The following is an 18034-nucleotide window of genomic DNA, read 5'->3' as shown; positions in this document are numbered from 1 at the left end:
CCCTCATTCTACAGATTAGGCAACTGAGCAGGTTTAAATAATCCGCCCACAGCCTGCACATCGGTCACACTCTGTGGATGCCTTCTAGGCAGCTGTGTACACAGTACAGAGAATAGGTGTCCCAGAGGCCAGAGAAGCCTCCGGGACCTGGTGGACCAGGTTCCCAGCCACACCCTTCATTTGCCCTCTCTGCCTCTGGCAAATTCTCAGATTATTAACTAACATTGTTACAAAAAGTCAAAATCCCAGAAATTTTACTATGTCACAACCACTAAGATGCTTATATTAAAAAAAAAAAAAAAAGGGAAAACAAAAGTGTTGGTGACAATGTAGAGGGAATGTGGAACCCTCGTCTATTGCCAGAGAAGGCAATGGCACCCCGCTCCAGTGCTCTTGCCTGGAAAATCCCATGGACGGAGGAGCCTGGTAGGCTGCAGTCCATGGAGTCTCGAGGAGTCAGACACCACTGAGCGACTTCCCTTTCACTTTTCACTTTCATGCATTGGAGAAGGAAATGACAACCCACTCCAGTGTTCTTGCCTGGAGAATCCCAGGGACGGGGGAGCCTGCTGGGCTGCCATCTATGGGGTCGCACAGAGTTGGACACGACGGAAGTGACTTAGCAGCAGCGGCAGCAGCAGCATCTATTGTTAGTGGGGATGTAAAGGTACAGCAGCTCTGTGGAACAGTTTGGCAGCTCCTCAGGTATTTAAGCATAGAATTAGGGACTGTGCTGTTTGTTAGTAGTATGACTGCACAACTGCACTCCTGGGTAGATGCCTAAGAGAACTGAACACAATTTCTCAAACAAATACATACACCTGCATGTTCATAACAGCACTCTTCACAAAAGCTAAAGGGCAGAAAAAGGCAAACCAGTGGATGAATGGATAAACAGATTGTGATATATCCATACAATAGTTGTTTCTTCAGTTATCAAAGATATGAAATACTAATACACGGTACAAGAGAGATTAACTTTAAAAACATGTAAATGAAAGAATTTGGACACAAGAGACCACACATTACGTGATTCCATTTATAGGAAGCATTTGGAAGAGGCAAATCCATGAAGTCAGAATGTACATGAGTGGTGGCCAGGGGCTGGGAGAGGACAGAGTGGGGAGGAACTGCTTATGGACTCAGGAGTGCCCTCTGGTGGAACGGGAGCGCGCTGGAGCTAGAGGACGTGGTGGCACGACACTGTGAATGTGCGAAATGGCCCCGAATGGTTGATTTATGCCGAGTCAGTGTCACCTTGGTAAACGTTTTTAATCTCAGGACTGTACCCTAACAAATTCAAGACAGGTCACTGTCATGCCAGAAAGCCCAGTCACTTTTCCCAGACATCCTGCACAGCCTTCAGCTCCCTGCTGAGCTGTCCAGGGTGGAACCTTGGCCCTAGAATTACAGAATCTCTAACTTGGCCTGTGATCTGATTAGCAGTAATAAAAATTGGTTGATTTAGACATTGTGCTTTGCAACCAAGAAATGACAAACACACTCAGCAATGGTAATGATGATAAGATGGACCATTCTCACAGCCTGAATACCCTCTCTGCTTCTCCTCTTAGGCAAACTCTGCTCAGTCCCTTGTACTGCAAGCAGTGTCACCTCCTCTGGGAAGCCCACTCATCCCTACAGTGGCTCCAGATCCCACTTATCTCCACCTTCCGCATCCTCCTGATGCCTTTGGAGGTGTCTGCGTGCATAGAGCACCCCACCTAGGTAAGCGCCTTTGTAGTAGTTATATACCTGTTTAACCTCCTCTCACTGGTGAGGCTGGGACAGGTGAGTTGCTTCTAATACATAGAATATGGCCAAAGAGACGGGATGCCACTCCTGGGATTAGGTTATAAAAAGACTGTGACTTCCATCTCGGGCACCCCCTCTTGCTCCCTCACTCTGGGGAAAGTGGCTGCCATGTTTTGAGCTGTCCTGTGGAGAGCCCCCAGTGGCCGAGATCTGAGGGGGCTGCTGGGCCACAGTCAGCGAGGAACTGAGTCCTTGAACTGAGGATCTGAACTCTGCGAGACCACCTGGAGGACCTGAAAGTAGGGCCTTCCCCGGTTGAGACTTTGGATGAGACGCATCCCAGCCTGATGGCAGGACTGTAACCTCATGAGAGAGCTTGAGCCAGAGGTTCCCAGTGTAGCCACACCTGGCCTCCAACCCAAGGAGCTGTGACATGGCAAATGCTCATTGTCTCAAGGGGTTATATTTGGGGATAATCTGCTAAACATTGTAGACAGGTAGTGTGCCTGCTCTGGTCTCTGTTCTTGCAACAACTGCAGGGACCATCTTTGCATGAATTCCAACTGAGTTTGTGCAGGGAAGCCTGACTGTGCCTCTCAACCTAGCAATTCATCTGTAATACAGAAGTTTTAGAGAATTACTTCCCTGTGGGAGGAAAATTTTCCCAAAGGGAAAGGAAAACCAGTGGATACCCTCTTCTCCCTTCCTTCCCTTGGATGGGCTGCTCTGTAGATAGTGGTCATATGGCCTCTTAGAAAATGGTCTGTTGATCAAAAAGTTGATTGCCTTTGATCTCAAGTGTTGGCCAGGTTGGTTAATGAATTGTATAGACTCTTCTTCCTTGCTTTGTTCCTATTTTCCTTCACCCTCCACCCCGGATCAAATTTCTCATAAGATGGTAGCACAAAAGTCTATATCTCAGGCTCCCCTTTTATGGGAAAGCAAGTTAAAGCACATGTGTTCCTTGAAAGTTACTGTAAAACTCTCTGGATGTGAAGTTTCCTTTTGGGAAGATCTTGACTTCCATGTAATTTTATTTTATTTTTTTATTTTTTTACTATTTAACTTTCTATTGTTCTCGGATTGATTTTGATCAGCTATGTTTTCCTAGGAACTAGCCTATTGCTTGTGATATTTGAACTAATGTTATTCACAGTTCATGAAATGGAAAGAAAGTGAAAGTCGCTAAGTCGTGTCCAACTCTTTGCGACCCCATGGACTCTATAGTCTTTGGAATTATCCAGGCCAGAATACTGGAGTGGGTAGCCATTCCCTTCTTCAGGGGATCTTCCCAACCCAGGATTGAACTGGCATCTCCTGCATTTCAGGTGGATTCTTTACCAGCTTAGCTACCAGGGAAGCCCATAGTTCTTCACTCAGTCAGTTCAGTCGATCACTCATGTCCGACTCTTTGCGACCCCATGAACTACAGCATGCCAGGCCTCCCTGTCCATCACCAACTCCCAGAGTTTACCCAAACTCATGTCCATCGAGTCAGTGATGCCATCCAGCCATCTCATCCTCTGTCGTCCCCTTCCCCTCCTGCCCCCAATCCCTCCCAGCATCAGAGTCTCTTCCAATGAGTCAACTCTTCGCATGAAGTGGCCAAAGTATTGGAGTTTCAGCTTTAGCATCAGTCCTTCCAAAGTACACCCAGGACTGATCTCCTTTAGAGTGGACTGGTTGGATCTCCTTGCAGTCCAAGAGACTCTCAAGAGTCTTCTCCAACACCACAGTTCAAAAGCATCAATTCTTCAGCACTCAGCTTTCTTCACAGTCCAATTCTCACATCCATACATGACCACTGGAAAAACCATAGCCTTGACTAGATGGACCTTTGTTGGCAAAGTAATGTCTCTGCTTTTGAATATGCCATCTAGGTTGGTCACAACTTTCCTTCCAAGGAGTAAGTGTCTTTCAATTTCATGGCTGTAATCACCATCTGCAGTGATTTTGGAGCCCCCAAAAATAAAAAGTCTGACACTGTTTCCACTTTTTCCCCATCTATTTCCCATGAAGTGATGGGACCGGATGCGATGATCTTCATTTTCTGAATGTTGAGCTTTAAGCTAACTTTTTCACTCTCCTCTTTCACTGTCATCAAGAGGCTTTTTAGTTCCTGAAAACTTTCTGCCATAAGAGTGGTGTCATCTGCATATCTGAGGTTATTGATATTTCTCCCAGCAATCTTGATTCCAGCTTGTGCTTCTTCCAGCCCAGTGTTTTTCATGATGTACTCTGCATATAAGTTAAATAAGCAGGGTGACAATATACAGCCTTGACGTACTCCTTTTCCTATTTGGAACCAGTCTATTGTTCCATGTCCAGTTCTAACTGTTGCTTCCTGACCTGCATACAGGTTTCTCAAGAGGCAGGTCAGGTGGTCTGGTATTCCCATCTCTTTCAGAATTTTCCACAGTTTATTGTGATCCACACCATTCTTGGCAGCAATTAACTTAATATGTACGAATAGATTACCATGAAGTGTGGCATGTTCTTCAGGCACATGTCTCCTCCTTAACAATCTTAGTATATGAGAATTTTAAAGTTAGGTGTTCCTTGCTGTGGAATGAAGGGGCACAAGTATGCCCTGTGTTACTCCCCCTTGCAGATGAAGGTCATTTGCATTGATTAGAACACTGTTGTTGTCGCTCAGTCATATCTGACTCTTTGCAACTCCATGGACTGCAGCACGCCAGGCTTCCCGATCCCTCCCTGTCTTCCAAAGTCTGCTCAAACTCATGTCCATTGAGTCAATGATGTCATCCAACCATCTCATCCTCTGCCGCCCCTTTCTCCTTTTGCCTTCAATATTTCCCAGCATCAGGATCTTTGCCAGTGAGTTGAGTTGGCTCTTTGTATCAGATTGCCAAAGAACTGGAGCTTCAGCTTCAGCATCAGACCTTCCAACGAACATTCAGGGTTGATTTCCTTTAGGATTAGCTGGTTTGATCTCCTTGCTGTCCAAGGAATTAGAACATGACACTGCCTAAATTTCAGTCCTCAACAATAACTAGCCCATCACCACTGGGATAGACTCCAACCAGCTGGACCAGGCCCTGAGGTAAATAGAGCAGCATACGGTCCTATTTGGGTTAGTGAGAAAAGTCACTGTAACTGAGAATGTGTTTTGGGGAAGATGAAGGTATATAGGTTCCACAGTGATTTTGTTTCCAGAAGAATAAGAAAGGCTTTTAGATTCATTGAGTCAGTTAAGTGGTCAGTACTTAATTGACACCCCAACGTGCCATGTTTGTGTACCTCTCAGTCGAGGACATGGAGAGGTGGATCCTCATGACCTGCACCTGTCCTGTCCCTGCTGCAATGAGATGGAGTCCCTGGTTCTCAAGACCCATTGGGGAGCACCTGGGCAGGGGTAGTCATGGAGGTAGGAGCCAGAACCTTAACCAATTTCTGTTGTAGCCTGGGGTCTCACTGTTACACATGGTGACCCTCATCATGAAACAGCAAGCCTTGAATACTGGCATTTTTGAGCAGCAGTAGACCTGCCAATCTTTCTCTACATTAGTGTCTTTACAACATATTTTGTTTGGAAGTTTTGTGGAAACCACTTGCAGTCTCCAGGCCTCAGTTTCTACATGTGTAAACTGGAGATTAAGTCTTGACCCTACTTAACAGGCCCAAAAAAGGCGCCAGAAGAAGGAAGTAATGTATCAGAATTCCTGGGACTTTTGACCCTACCTTTCCTGGGGATCATCTTCCAGCTTCCCATGTCTATCTTTTGTTGGTACTAAGCTTGCATCCACTTCTCTCCTTTGCTACCTGTCTGTAGGGTTCCGTTATCTGAGATTCCAAAGGTATGCCCCATACTGAGGCTGCTTGTGTGTCTCACTTCCTCCTCTGGGAGGCTTCCCCCAAGGGAGGGGACTATAAAGGTTTCTGGTCCACAGTCCAGCACAATACCTGCATCTGACATTCACAAATTAGCCTTGCATCAATGAAGGAATAAATAGATATATTCAGGTATTGTATTTCCAGCGGTAGCTACGGATTTTGACAGGGGCCTCCGGGAAAAAGTCTAAACCAAAAGTTGATAAGCTATGATGGTAGAAACATCATGCTGCATGACAAGGTCCCATGGAAATCCAAAGGGCAGGTGCCAGAGTTGGGACTTACTGCAATTCACCAGTGAGACATCCACCTACTCAGGCCAGTGTTGGGCAGCCTGGGGACTTTCAGGCCAGAAGGATGTAAAGTATTAGTGAGAGTTAAATATCACTTTCTCCATAAGGACTGAAAATGAGAAAAGATGAAGGGAGAAGGAAGTGTACAAACACAGGTGAAATGTTCTTTGTTTCCATTGAGTTTTTAGAACGTTTGAAGTTTTATTTTTCATATGATTCAGAGCTTCTCAGGCCAAAGAGATACAGGATTTGATCAGAGTGAAGACAATGGACCAGTGTATATTTCAGACCCCCAGTCCTATTGTTCCTCCCATTAGAATGGGTGGGGTCACAGATGCCACTGACCTCTACTCTAGCCCTCCTCCTTACTAACTCTTTGCTTCCCGTTAATAATTTTCAATCTAATCAATGAAAGGTAAGCAACTGCTCTGACCACCCCCTTTGCCCTGTAGAAAACCATCATGTCATCTTTGTGGACTCCTGTGTGTCTATATGCCACATCCCTGGTGGATAAGGAGGTTGGAGGTCCACTTGGTCATTGGCTGCTTCCTCTACTTCACTCTCCTCATACCCATTGATCTTGGACTCGTGGCCTTTCCAGAGAGAGGGGATCATTCTTTGGTCAGGAATCTGTGTAACTGCTGTACACTGAAGACCCTGAATCGATGTCATTGGTGCAGCCATCACCACATGGTCCATGTCCTGCCTCTCCTTCTGGGGCCCTCTTGTCAACAGCATCCTGATGGATCCGCCTGAATGTGCAAGGATGCTGGCCAAGGCTAGCCAGCTCCTCTTGTTGGGTTACTGATCCTGGGAGATGATGTGGTCACCAAACAGCCACGGGAAACAGATACACAGAGGCCCAGGGCTCTCACTACACCAACTCAAGTCCACCAACCTTTCACTCTGCAGAAAGCACTCTGCTACCAACCAGGAACCCATGGCCACTTTGCTCAGGCTGTAACCAAGGTCTCAATACGTTAGGGGAACAGATGTGCAAGTCGACAGTGGTTCTGGAGAATGTTAGAACCATAATAGAATTGTGTGCAGGGGATACAGTTGCCCAGAAGAGGAAGTGGTTATTCTTGTTTAAGGAGCTTGGTTAGCAGAGTCTCAAAGCCATGTTCTTTCTGAGCTGGAATTTGAAGGATGAGTCGGTGCCTCATAGGGAAGCGAGGATATCAAGGTTGAGGAAGGTATTTGGGTGAATAGACCTAGCTTGTTTGGATGATTTGGATGATTTCAAGTATTAAAGTTCAGGCAGTTACAGAGATAAGGAGAGTTTAGAGGATATTTATCGCTAATGGTTTTATTTGAGTTTTCCTAACCTTTGAACTTACTGATAACACTGATTGAGTTGTTATTGAATTCCCAGAGAACATGAACACAAGGGAGGTCAAAGTGTAATGTCCATAATGCTTTCTCAACTATCAAGGCAGAAAGGGGTCTGCAGGTGGAGCCCAGGTATTCCTTCACTGGCTGAAGCTTCAGCTCCACCCACTTCCCAGCACATAAACACATAAACATTTCATTGCTGCATTGAATCATCACAAAGTGTGAAAGGAAGCAAGTGAAGAGTAGTACAGAGAGCTGAAAAGAAACTCAGAGGAGGGAATCACAGCGGAAAGGGGCCATGGAGCTGATCCCAAGCTTTTCCGTGGAAACCTGGGTTCTCCTGGCTACCAGCCTGGTGCTCCTCTATGTGTGAGTAACTGTCAAGTCTGATCTCCTCTGCAACCTTGGACTTGCATGGTAATGAGGTTCCACTTTCCCTTTAGTGTTTTGAGGATTATTTTATGGAGCAAAAGTAGCTTAAGCTATGGATGCTACAGATACCAATGGGGTTATTATGGATCTTAACTCAGTTCTGTTGAAGGAGCAAGCAACCAACCCTCACCCCCAGCCCTGGCAGTTACAGTTACAGTCTTTTCTATAACTACAAAGACTCAGCCACAATGGAGCAACTAAGCATTCACACAGAGTTTAGTGATTTTATTTGTTCCCAGGGATGATGGACTACTAATTTTCATAGACCCAGACTAATCAACCAGAATCCACCAGGGGAAGATTTAAAGAAACTAGTCCCGGTGCAGTGGGATACTCTCTCCTTCTCTAGTTCTGGGGATCCTGTAGACATAAAGTAACTTGGGATTTGTCTCCTTATTTTCACCTTCTGGGTTCAGTATCTACTGCAAAGTGTTGAAGGAATGGCCCCTGTGTCACTCAAGGGGTTCCTGCTCCCTTCTTTCCCTCCCCAGATGTCATTTACACAAGGCACCTGGTCACCCAGAGCTGGAGATTGATCACCCTTCAGATCAGCTCTTCCTCTTTTTATATGCCCTTCTGCCGGGGGCCACCGTGAGGAACTCCGCCCATGGCAAAGGTCATGAGGAAGGAGGCTTGGCATACGCAAAGGCGTGATCAAGCCTCAGGAAACCCTCTGTTCCCAAGCATCTAACCCCAAAACCAGAGTCTGTTTTATGCTCTCACCTACACCTCTGACTTTACGGGGGGGCTCTCCCCCATCACCATTTCTCTCGGAGAAGGAGTTAACTTGCAGCTCCAAGTCAATAAAAATTCCTGGGCATGACAAGAGTGTTTCAGCTTATGGACTCCTCTGAAGGTTATCTAGCCCACCTATATAGGTTCGTCCGGCCACATGTGATTGTTTACAGCCTCTCAACCTGAGAGGCACGAGATGTTTTAGACTTACTAAAGGCAAATTCCTTTGGGAAGTTGGAAATTGTCAGTATAGTGGGTTGGTTAGGAATTATATTGGTGAAGGGTTTTTCTTTTGTTGTGCCAATAATTGCTGCTAATTCCCTGCCCTGGGTGTGACAAGGGTGTCTCAGGTCAAACCTCTCTGCTGACAGACTAGCTTGTGTGACAGGGTTATCCATACTCCTGCCACCACACACATGATTGTTTACTACCTCTCAACCATAAACAGCACAGAGAGTTTGGAGTATTTTGAAAGTCTTAATTAGCATAGGGCTTTTCTCATTGCTGAGTCAATGACTGCCACCAGGCCTCCATATCCTTAGGCACCTGGGAATATATTAATCAATGTATTTGGAATATAGAAAAGGAAATATAGTAGTTTTTAAGGTTAGCAATACTACACTTTTTGAGTTAATGAATTTTCTCTTTTGTAATAGATCACTGTACTTTGTTATAAATCACTGTGTCCTTGCTATGTAAAAATGTAACTTTATCACTATCTTAAGACTAAATAGATCTTAAGGGGAACATTGGTGGAAGGATTTTCATTTGTTGGGCTGATGTTTGCTGTTAAATCTCCATGTTCCCTACCCTTATAATGAATATAACTAGCATATAGGAGAAATAAGTATTAACCTTTAAGCATATAGGAGAAATAAGTATTAACCTTTAATCACGTTAACCTTGGGTTAAATAAACTCCTTTCTTGATTGTAACTCACTACACCCTCACCCTATACGAATGCAACTTTATTTGGAGGGTGGTGCCTGGCTTAAGAAAAAACACCCTTGGAAAAAATAAGTTTTTTGGTTATCAGAAAGAAAGGGTCGTAAAATGTCAGCAGGTCTCATGGCCATAAGATGATGTAAAACCTCTAAAACCTTTTTTTAATACATTTATGTGAAGCACCTGATTTTGATAAAGGTCAGGACTGCTGACCCCTGCGTGACTCTATATTCATCCCCATGTGTAACAAAAAGTATATAAGCAAACCCAAAAATAAAGAAATCAGATCAGTTTCCGGAAAGACTGGTTCCCCCATGTCGTTCTTTCTTTCCCCTTCTGGCTGAATTCCCATCTGGAATGTGGGTACTCACCAAGCCTGCTAATTTTGCCTGGGCTTCTAAGATTGGATCAGGGGGGCCTCAGTGCCTCCTCTCCTTCAGGAGAACGGAAAGATGCCTGTGGCCTATGTAGGTGGTGATTGGTATTCCATGTGAACCAAGTTATTCAGCCTCTTTTTCTCTGCTAATTTTCGAATCCGTCTCTATCTGTAATTAAGTAAGTTATTTCCAAGGACGCCAACTCCGTCCCCACCTTCAAATCACCCTGGATCCACCGGGGCTGGACCCCGGCACCCTTCCCATGACACTCCCTGCCAAGACTCAATTCCCTCAACCTGCACTATGCAGAGCTACCTACCCCCAAAGGAGAAATCTCTAGTGGAGAGGAGACTTGGCAGAAACCTTGAGATTATATTCATTTCTTTCAGCTATTCCTCCCCTCTCTGAGAGCTTTAACATCAGCATAAATTTGAGAGTTTATGTAACACATTGAAAGTACAGAAGGAAAGTTGATTTGCTCTTGTTGTGATGGCAAAGGAAGGAACTGGGGTGGAAATAGCTCGTCAACCCCATTTTGAGTGTAAGTGTCCATACCCGCCCCACCTGCCCTGGAGGACGGATCCAAACATCCGGCTGGGCTTGGCCAAGGGGCACCTGCTGCGTCTTCAAGCAGAGTCTCCTTCAGGCAGTTTTGGGGTTTACTTTATCACATTTATTACCACATTATCATATAAAATTTGGTGGATTTGAACAGAATATTTGGAACTTGTAAGACCTTAAATGGTCAACTTCATAGAGGAAATTAAACATTCTGGGACATTTTCTGTTTATTTATTCTGTGTTACACAATACCTCTTTTCTTCACTGCAGGAAACTACCTGAAATTTGGAAGGCCCACATTTAGCTAAAAGTGCTTGGAGGGGAATGTTGGACCATTTATACACACCACGCTTTTCAGTCATACCTTTCTAATTTGCCTCTACAGAGTTAGCCTGAGAGGCCTAGCAAACTTGAGCATTAAAACCATTTTCAGCAACTTTTCCCCTCAACCTCTCTTCTCCTCCACTCTGCCAGTTCTCAGAAACAGCAGATTGGAAAGACCTGCAAGATTTCACACCCCGTGTTGTGAGATTCCACACCCTGTGTTGTGAGATTCCACACAGGACACGGGAAGATGAGTTTCAGGTATACCAGTCATAGAAAGTGCCAGGCTTTATGGCTTTTTGAGAGTTGATATACAGAGGAGTAAACAAAGTAATCTGTGATTGAGCATCTCAAAACAAAACCCCCCAAAAAAGAATGTGCCTTGCACTAAGTTTACAGGTGAGTGTCCCAGGTTGGAGGACCAGATACCGTTTGAGTAAGAATGGTCTGAAATGGATCCTTTAGTCATTGTTTCACTTATACAGTTCTATTCAGTGGTGGGAAAGTCAATCACCCTTGTCTGTAGCGCATGTCCACCAAATTGCCTGACAAGAGAGACTTGAGTGTAACTGAAAGTTGCTTATATTTCCATGATGCCAAAGGAAGTCTTGATAGGTTTGTCCTTTTTTTTTTAATAAGACAGTAGGATTTATTGATGGATATGAGTAAGGAGAGGACAGCACCAAGGCTCTGATAAGTGCCTGTCATTTATCCAGACGGCCAGGGTTAGGGATGTGTTTGACCTCACAGCCACCCTGGATGAACTGCTTTTCTGCCACCAAATTTTCAGATTCATCTGTAGTTAACTTAGGAAAAAGCCCACCTCTTGGAGATATGGGTCTCTTGGTGACCAGTGAACTTGAATTTGGCCCTGCAGAGAGCCTCAATCACATGCTCCTTGTTCTGCAGCTTGGTGTGGATGGACACTATGACTCGGCCAATGTGGACCCTGGCCACTGTGCCCTGGGCTTTCCAAAGACATGATACATACCTGTCTGGAGCTTAGACTGAAGCCAGCATGTCAGTCATGAAATGTCCACTGGAAAAGTCTGGCTCCAAGGTCCCTTAGGGCAACCAGGCTGGTACACTACTGAGGAAGCTGCTGTTTACAGCCATTCCACAGGGCACAGTTCGTATTTTACAGAAATAAGAACACTATTATTCTCTAAGACTTGATTAGATTTAAGACTAATTAAGTCCTAAAATGTGGTCAGGACACAGAGGGAAAGAAAAGAGTAAAAATCTCCATGCAGATGTTAAGAACAATGTCACAATGGGCTTGCAGTAAGAGTTATACTGTGGATGAATTTAAGCAAAATCTCATTATTGAAATGCATAAATTTCTGCTTTCTACATAAAATGAGAATCTCCAAATCATCTAAAAGTCAAGTTACTAAATAAATATGAGTGAATAGCAGCCTGAACCCCTCAGGACCACTGAAATTGGAAACATTTATCAAGTAATCACTCTAGAATTAGAACCATGGAGACTTCAGCTGCTTTTAGCTAATCGCCATTACCTTTTATGGGTTATATAGTCGTGGTGGGCAAGGATAAGATGAGTGAAAGTAATATCACTTTTGAAGTTGCTGATATTATTATCACCTACATGTTACCTCCCTAGTTTTTCGATTCCAGTTCTCAGTCAGTGACTGACCAGCTCCAGGACTTATTTCACAATTCCTGTGATCTGGCTTTCTCTTTCCCTTTATAGATATGGGACTTATTCATATGGACTTTTTAAGAAGCTGGGGATTCCTGGGCCAAGACCTGTGCCCTATTTTGGAAGTATTCTGGCCTACCGCAAGGTATGTGTCGTTTAAACTCCCTCTTTTGATTCTTGTGGTTGCAAACCTCAGCTGAGTTTCATGGTAACACTGTCCCTCCTCAGAAGGAAGTTCTGAGGCTTTATACTTTCCAGAAGTGATATCATGTGCCCCACCTATCACATGGCCAAGTGTACCACACACCTCTCTTTTTAGCTGTCAGGATCCTCAGATTTTGTCTCAGTCGGATAGACAGGTTCTTCAGCTGATTCACCAGAGGACTGTGTTCCATCTTGTGCGGACTGCGAAGAGTTTGCATCCTGCCAGGTGAGGTTTCCCATTAAGACACAGGCTTCACTGTATTAGGAGGGAGGCTTGAACAAGGTGCCCAGGCATGACTCATTAGGCTGCACACACTCGAGTCAGAACTTTCCTAATGGTCGCAGAAGCTCTTGGTTGCATTTTTTTCTTCCTCCTTGACTGTTTGGTAATTTCAGTTTTTCAGGCAGCCTGTGTATTCAATGGGGCTTCCCTGGCGGCTCTGATGGTTAAAAAAAAAAAAATTCATGATCAGGTAATTTGCACATACTTGAATTATCCGGTAGTTCCTGCAGTTACCTCCCTGGCTCTCCCCAACTTTTGCTCGCCCTGATGTCGTCTGCATTTCGAGGAATGTAACAAGAGCTTTTTGCTTTACCTCTGTGTATAGAGGAAGCACTTTGGGGATATATCTGAACCATGAGTAGGTTTAACAGAGAAAGATGGTGGTTGTCTAGTTACTTCAGATATTTAACCACTAAATACATTATGGAGTTTTAAAAAAAAAAGACAGAATCACATACACAAAATCACTAGAAAGTATATGACCTGACAAAATGATTGAAATTTAGTTTAACTCAATGGAATATACTAGGTAGTACATGGATTGTGAATTCTAACTGAGCCTTAATATTAACTGAAGGTCATGAGCTATGTACAGATGTCCAGGGGCAGAGCTCTGTTGCAGGCTACTCTCTGTCTCAGATTTCCTTTCCTGCAGACAAGAGGCTTGTTTCTCAGATACTGATTCTCCAAACAGAGGCCTTCATTGTCGCATTACTGCCTAAGGACTCTTGAACTTGTCTCCTTCTAAAAAAGCAATAATGTATTTTCTATCTTTCGCAATGACTCCTTAGTAGATGTACTCCATGCCCAATGTTTCTGAGACCTTCATTTCCATAGTTAAACCATCAAACATCATAGCAGAAACTTAATGACAGGAAGGTGGCTTTTTTTTTTAGTTGCAGAAGGGACAATTCAGGGCAGGTTGTTTAGTTGGTGTTGTCATTTTTGTAATTGTGACCTCTCCCTATCTTTTCTGTGTTAGCTGGAAAACTAGAAGGTGAGTCCACTTGTCATCTGTTCATTCATTCACTTATTTTCTCACTCAACACACATGCCTTAGAGTTATTTAAATGTGCTGGATGAAAAAGGTTACTGGTGTCTTTAACTTGTAATTCTGCTAAAACTCTAGAGAGGGCTCATGAGATAAATGAAAAGTATGCTTAACTAGGAGATGCAAGTATGTACAGGCCACTCTAACTTTCCCTCAGCTTCAGTTTTCTCACCAAAGACAAGGAAGTACTTAGTATTCACAGGCAAGTTAAGCAATTAGTATCTATAGTAGTTAGAGAAGATGCAGGAGTCATTTTTATTTCTATTTCCAATATCCACACTATTTCCTCTGAGACGTCTCTGAATAAGGACTTCCCTCCAACTACCCAAGAAAATAATAAGCCTGATTAAATGTTTCAAACATTTTTATCCCCAAAGAGGTAGGTTTCAATGCATTTAGATTAATAATCAAATTTTGTTTCTTTTCGCAGGGTATTCCAGAGTTTGACAATCAGTGTTTTAAAAAGTATGGGAAAATGTGGGGGTGAGTTTTCTGGAAGCTTCCATTGAATAAACTTGTTATAATGAGGCACCCCCTGTGGTGTGGAGGACAGGCTCAGTCCAGAGCCTCTTGGGATGAATTCATTTATTTTAAAGCTTTTGGAGGTTTGTTCTACCAGGGATCCCAGATGTCACCAGGCCCATAGGCTGAATCAGGTCTGCAGAATCACAGGCCATCGCTTTTCTCCAGACTTTGAGGCCCAGAGACTCCTAGCATCACTTTCTGTCCAGTAGCTCACTCTTCTCCCCTTTTATATTTTCCTTTCTAATGTTACCTTTAATTGCATAATATGCATTATTCCAGAACATTCTAATCTATGCCATAAATGCATTTTATAACACTTTTCCAGAGGATTCACTTTAAATTGAAAGACAAAATCTTTTTTTTTTTAATTTTGGATCTAATATGTTCTCTTGGGGAAAGAGCTGGAGGTTACAGGTAATAAGAATGGGATACCATTTCTTCTCATCTTTTTCTTTTCTGTACGAGTATGGAGGGTATTTTTTGTTTTGTCTTTAATTTTCAGCTGAGACGTTCCAATAGAATTGCAGTTATTGTTTTATCTAGTATTTTTCTCTGACTTCGAAGAGATGTGTGGTATATCTAAGCCAGAGTGGGTCACATGGGCTGATGTACTTTAGGATCTGTCTGAGGTTTGGTGAGAGCAGCAGGAGAGGTGTCATTGGTGCTTCTTTGCCAAAAGCAAGTTGAAGAAGGCCCTCCCTCTCTGGACCTCTTCATCTTCTCTGATCGGGTCCTCAGAAACCATAGGGCCCTACTGAGTTGCCATGATGCCGAACGGTAATGCGGTTGAATGAGAAGAATATATAGCACTGGGCCACCACTGGCCCAGCTCCAGCTGCCCCTTCAGCCTTTACCGCTTGTGAGCTCTGGGTGGAGTCACTTTTTCATGGTAGATCCCAGATCTCTCCTTAGAAAAATTTTCTCATGCTTGGATTTAAATGAGGACCACCTGGGAGAGCTTGTTATAAATACAGACTTTGAGCCCCCTCATCAGTACAGCAAATCAGTATGACCTGGGGTGAGGCCCAGGAATCTAAACTGTAACTGGTAGTGGAAGAAATACTAAGGCTGGAGTGACATCATGAATATAAAGGGTCACCCAAAACACTAGCCCTTCTCCACCCAGGTGTTGTTTAAAAAGCATGATGGGAAGAAGGGAATCATCCAAGTAATATGGTCAGTCAGGTAGAAGAGCAGATTAAGTGCCTCCTCAATCCCTTCTGTCACTGCTTGAGCACTAAATGCTCTTGACACCCACTTAGACCCTCTGGGTTTTAGAACGGTTTTTGGAAATGGGCAGAAAAAAGTGCAGTGGTTCTCAGCGATTTTTTACATCTGATCACAAAACCATTTGAAATTCATCTGTGAAGTCAAGGGAGGACTAGGAGACTTGTAGAAAAAGTTCCAACTTGTTCTAGCCGTTGCAAATGATTGATAGTGGAGGGAAAATGCCAGAAGATAGTGTAAATAACTCAGAGTAAACCTCATGCCAGTGGCCCATTCCCATGAACAGGCATCCTGACAGTCAGGGGATCAGGCCAAATTGGGACGTGTCATATCTGAGGACTCAGCTTTGTGTGGTAGGTGGGTCAAACGTGGGCCTGCCGAGCTGCTGATAGATATCACCTACATGGAGCCTGAGGCCCATGGGACCCATGCAGAAGAATAAATATAAGTAATGGAAAGAAAATTTTTTCTTTTTTAAAATTAATTAAAAATTAATAATTTCCTTTAAAGTAAACTATAAAGTAAGCAAATTTTAGAGAATAGAAAAATCTTTTACAATCCTATTATCACTTGTGGAGCAGTCCAAATCTGTTTGCAGACAATTGTCACATAGGATCAATGTGTCTACAAGTTTCATATGCCTTTTTCATGCTTTTGATATATCTTCAAAAATTAAAGGGTAGGCTCTCCCTAATTAATTACTTTTTCATTCTTAGACAGTTTTCTTGGCTTATTTACTAAGCTAACTTCCTCACTAATACTGAAATATTTTAAACTTAGAAAAGTGAGGATAGTATAGGAAATACCCACGTACATAACACTTAGACCAAACAAATGTTCTAATGTTATTTCTAACGACAATTTCTAGAAGTAAGGATTATCTATAATAATATCAGAATGATAGTCTGGACTTACAGTGTGGCTCCAGCTGGGGAATCTGCATCAGTAAATTTAATTAGATCTCCTTTCCTTACACAGGTTTTATGAAGGTCGACAACCCATGTTGATTATCACAGATCCAGATATAATCAAAACAGTACTAGTGAAAGAATGTTATTCTGTCTTCACAAACCGGAGGGTAAGCATCCATTTCTTTAGCTTTAAATTTTGTTTGCTTATTAAATGCTTATTCTGTAATAATTTTAAGTCTACAAGATGCTGTCGAGAGAAAAAATACAGGAAGGCGCTGTGTCCTATTCCCTTCATCCCGTTTCCCCCAGTGGTTAGTACTTGCATAATTAGAGTACATCAGAGCCGGAAGTCGACACTGATACTATCCACAGTGCCTATGCAGATTTCATCAGTTTTATGTGGATTCATTTGATGTGAGGGAAGGTGTCTGTGTGTGTGTTGCTCTATGGAAGTTTATCATAGAGGTAGATTTGTGTAACCACCACCACAGTAAATGTACAGAAACCTTCCATCCCTGTACGCTCCCTCTGTGTGTATGTGTATGCTCAGTTCTGTCTGACTCTTTGTGACCCCATGGGCTATAGGCCGTGGAATAGAATCTTCCTGGCAAGAGTACTGGAGTGAGTTGTCCTTTCCTCCTGCAGGGGTTCTTCCTGACCCAGTGACTGAACCCTCGTCTCTTGTGTCTCCTGCATTCTCAGGCAGATTCTTTACTACTGTGCCACTTGAGAATCCCAAGTTTCCCTGTTTAACTATTCATTTATAGCCACAGTGAGTGGCTTGTCTTTTCCTCTTATCAGGGTCTTAGAAGAACAAAAAATTTATTTTCATGAGGTCAATTTATTCCTTTATTTATTTATTCTGTTTTTCTCTTTGAGTCTGCTATTGTAACTGTTGCATTTTTTAGTTCATTTATCATTGTATTATAAAGTTTCAAATTTTCTACACTTCAAATTTAATATCTCTTTGGTGAACATCTCATTTCATTTTTGTACTCGGAAAATTTGAGTATATTGTTATTCTTTGGGCCCAGGTGGCGATAGTGATGAAGAACCTACCTGCCAATACAGAATACATAAGAGGCAAGGGTTCAATCCCTGGTTTGGGAAGATCCTCTGGAAGAGAGCCTGGAAACCCACTCCAGTATTCTTGCCTAGAGAATCCCATGAACAGAGGAGCCTGGCAGGCTACCGCCTATGGGGTCTCAAAGAGTCAGACACGACCGAAGCGACTTAGCACGCGTAGCACGCATGTTGTGTTTCCTGTAGCTCTGAATTTCTTTAGAACAATTATTTTGAATTCCTTTTCAGGCAGTTCGTAGATGTTCACTTCTTTGGGATGACTTACTGGACAGTTATTATCTCCCTTTGGTCGTTTCGTGTTTCCTTGATTCTTGGTGATCGCTTATCTTTCAATGGTGTCTATGTCTTTGGAGAAGCAGTTACTCTTTCTAGGCTTAATCAACCAAGCTTGATAAGGAAGACCTTTACTTGTGATGGGACACACACTGTGCTGAAGCCATCAGTCTAGTGGCATTGGGTGCCAAGTGTGGGGGGTGGG

General features: G+C 43.3%; 1 protein-coding gene across 3 annotated transcripts in view; it reads left to right on the top strand.

Moving 5' to 3' along the window:
- Positions 7443–18034, top strand: part of LOC102191297 (cytochrome P450 3A28) — a 32717-nt gene continuing 22125 nt past the window's right edge. Inside the window, exons 1-4 of one of the 3 annotated variants that reach the window (XM_005697861.3) lie at positions 7443–7604; positions 12324–12417; positions 14241–14293; positions 16541–16640. In XM_005697861.3, coding sequence (XP_005697918.2) covers positions 7534–7604; positions 12324–12417; positions 14241–14293; positions 16541–16640 — 318 coding nt within the window. In that variant the 5' untranslated portion in view covers positions 7443–7533. Of the gene's footprint in view, positions 7605–12323; positions 12418–12586; positions 12703–14240; positions 14294–16540; positions 16641–18034 lie in introns of those variants that run through there. The other 2 variants (XM_018039886.1, XM_018039887.1) reach the window with 2 other exon arrangements.

Source organism: Capra hircus, chromosome 25, assembly GCF_001704415.2.
Source record: "Capra hircus breed San Clemente chromosome 25, ASM170441v1, whole genome shotgun sequence".
Classification (NCBI taxonomy): Eukaryota; Metazoa; Chordata; class Mammalia; order Artiodactyla; family Bovidae; genus Capra; species Capra hircus.
Note: the sequence above shows the minus strand (reverse complement) of the source record. Positions and strands in the feature narration are given on the sequence as shown.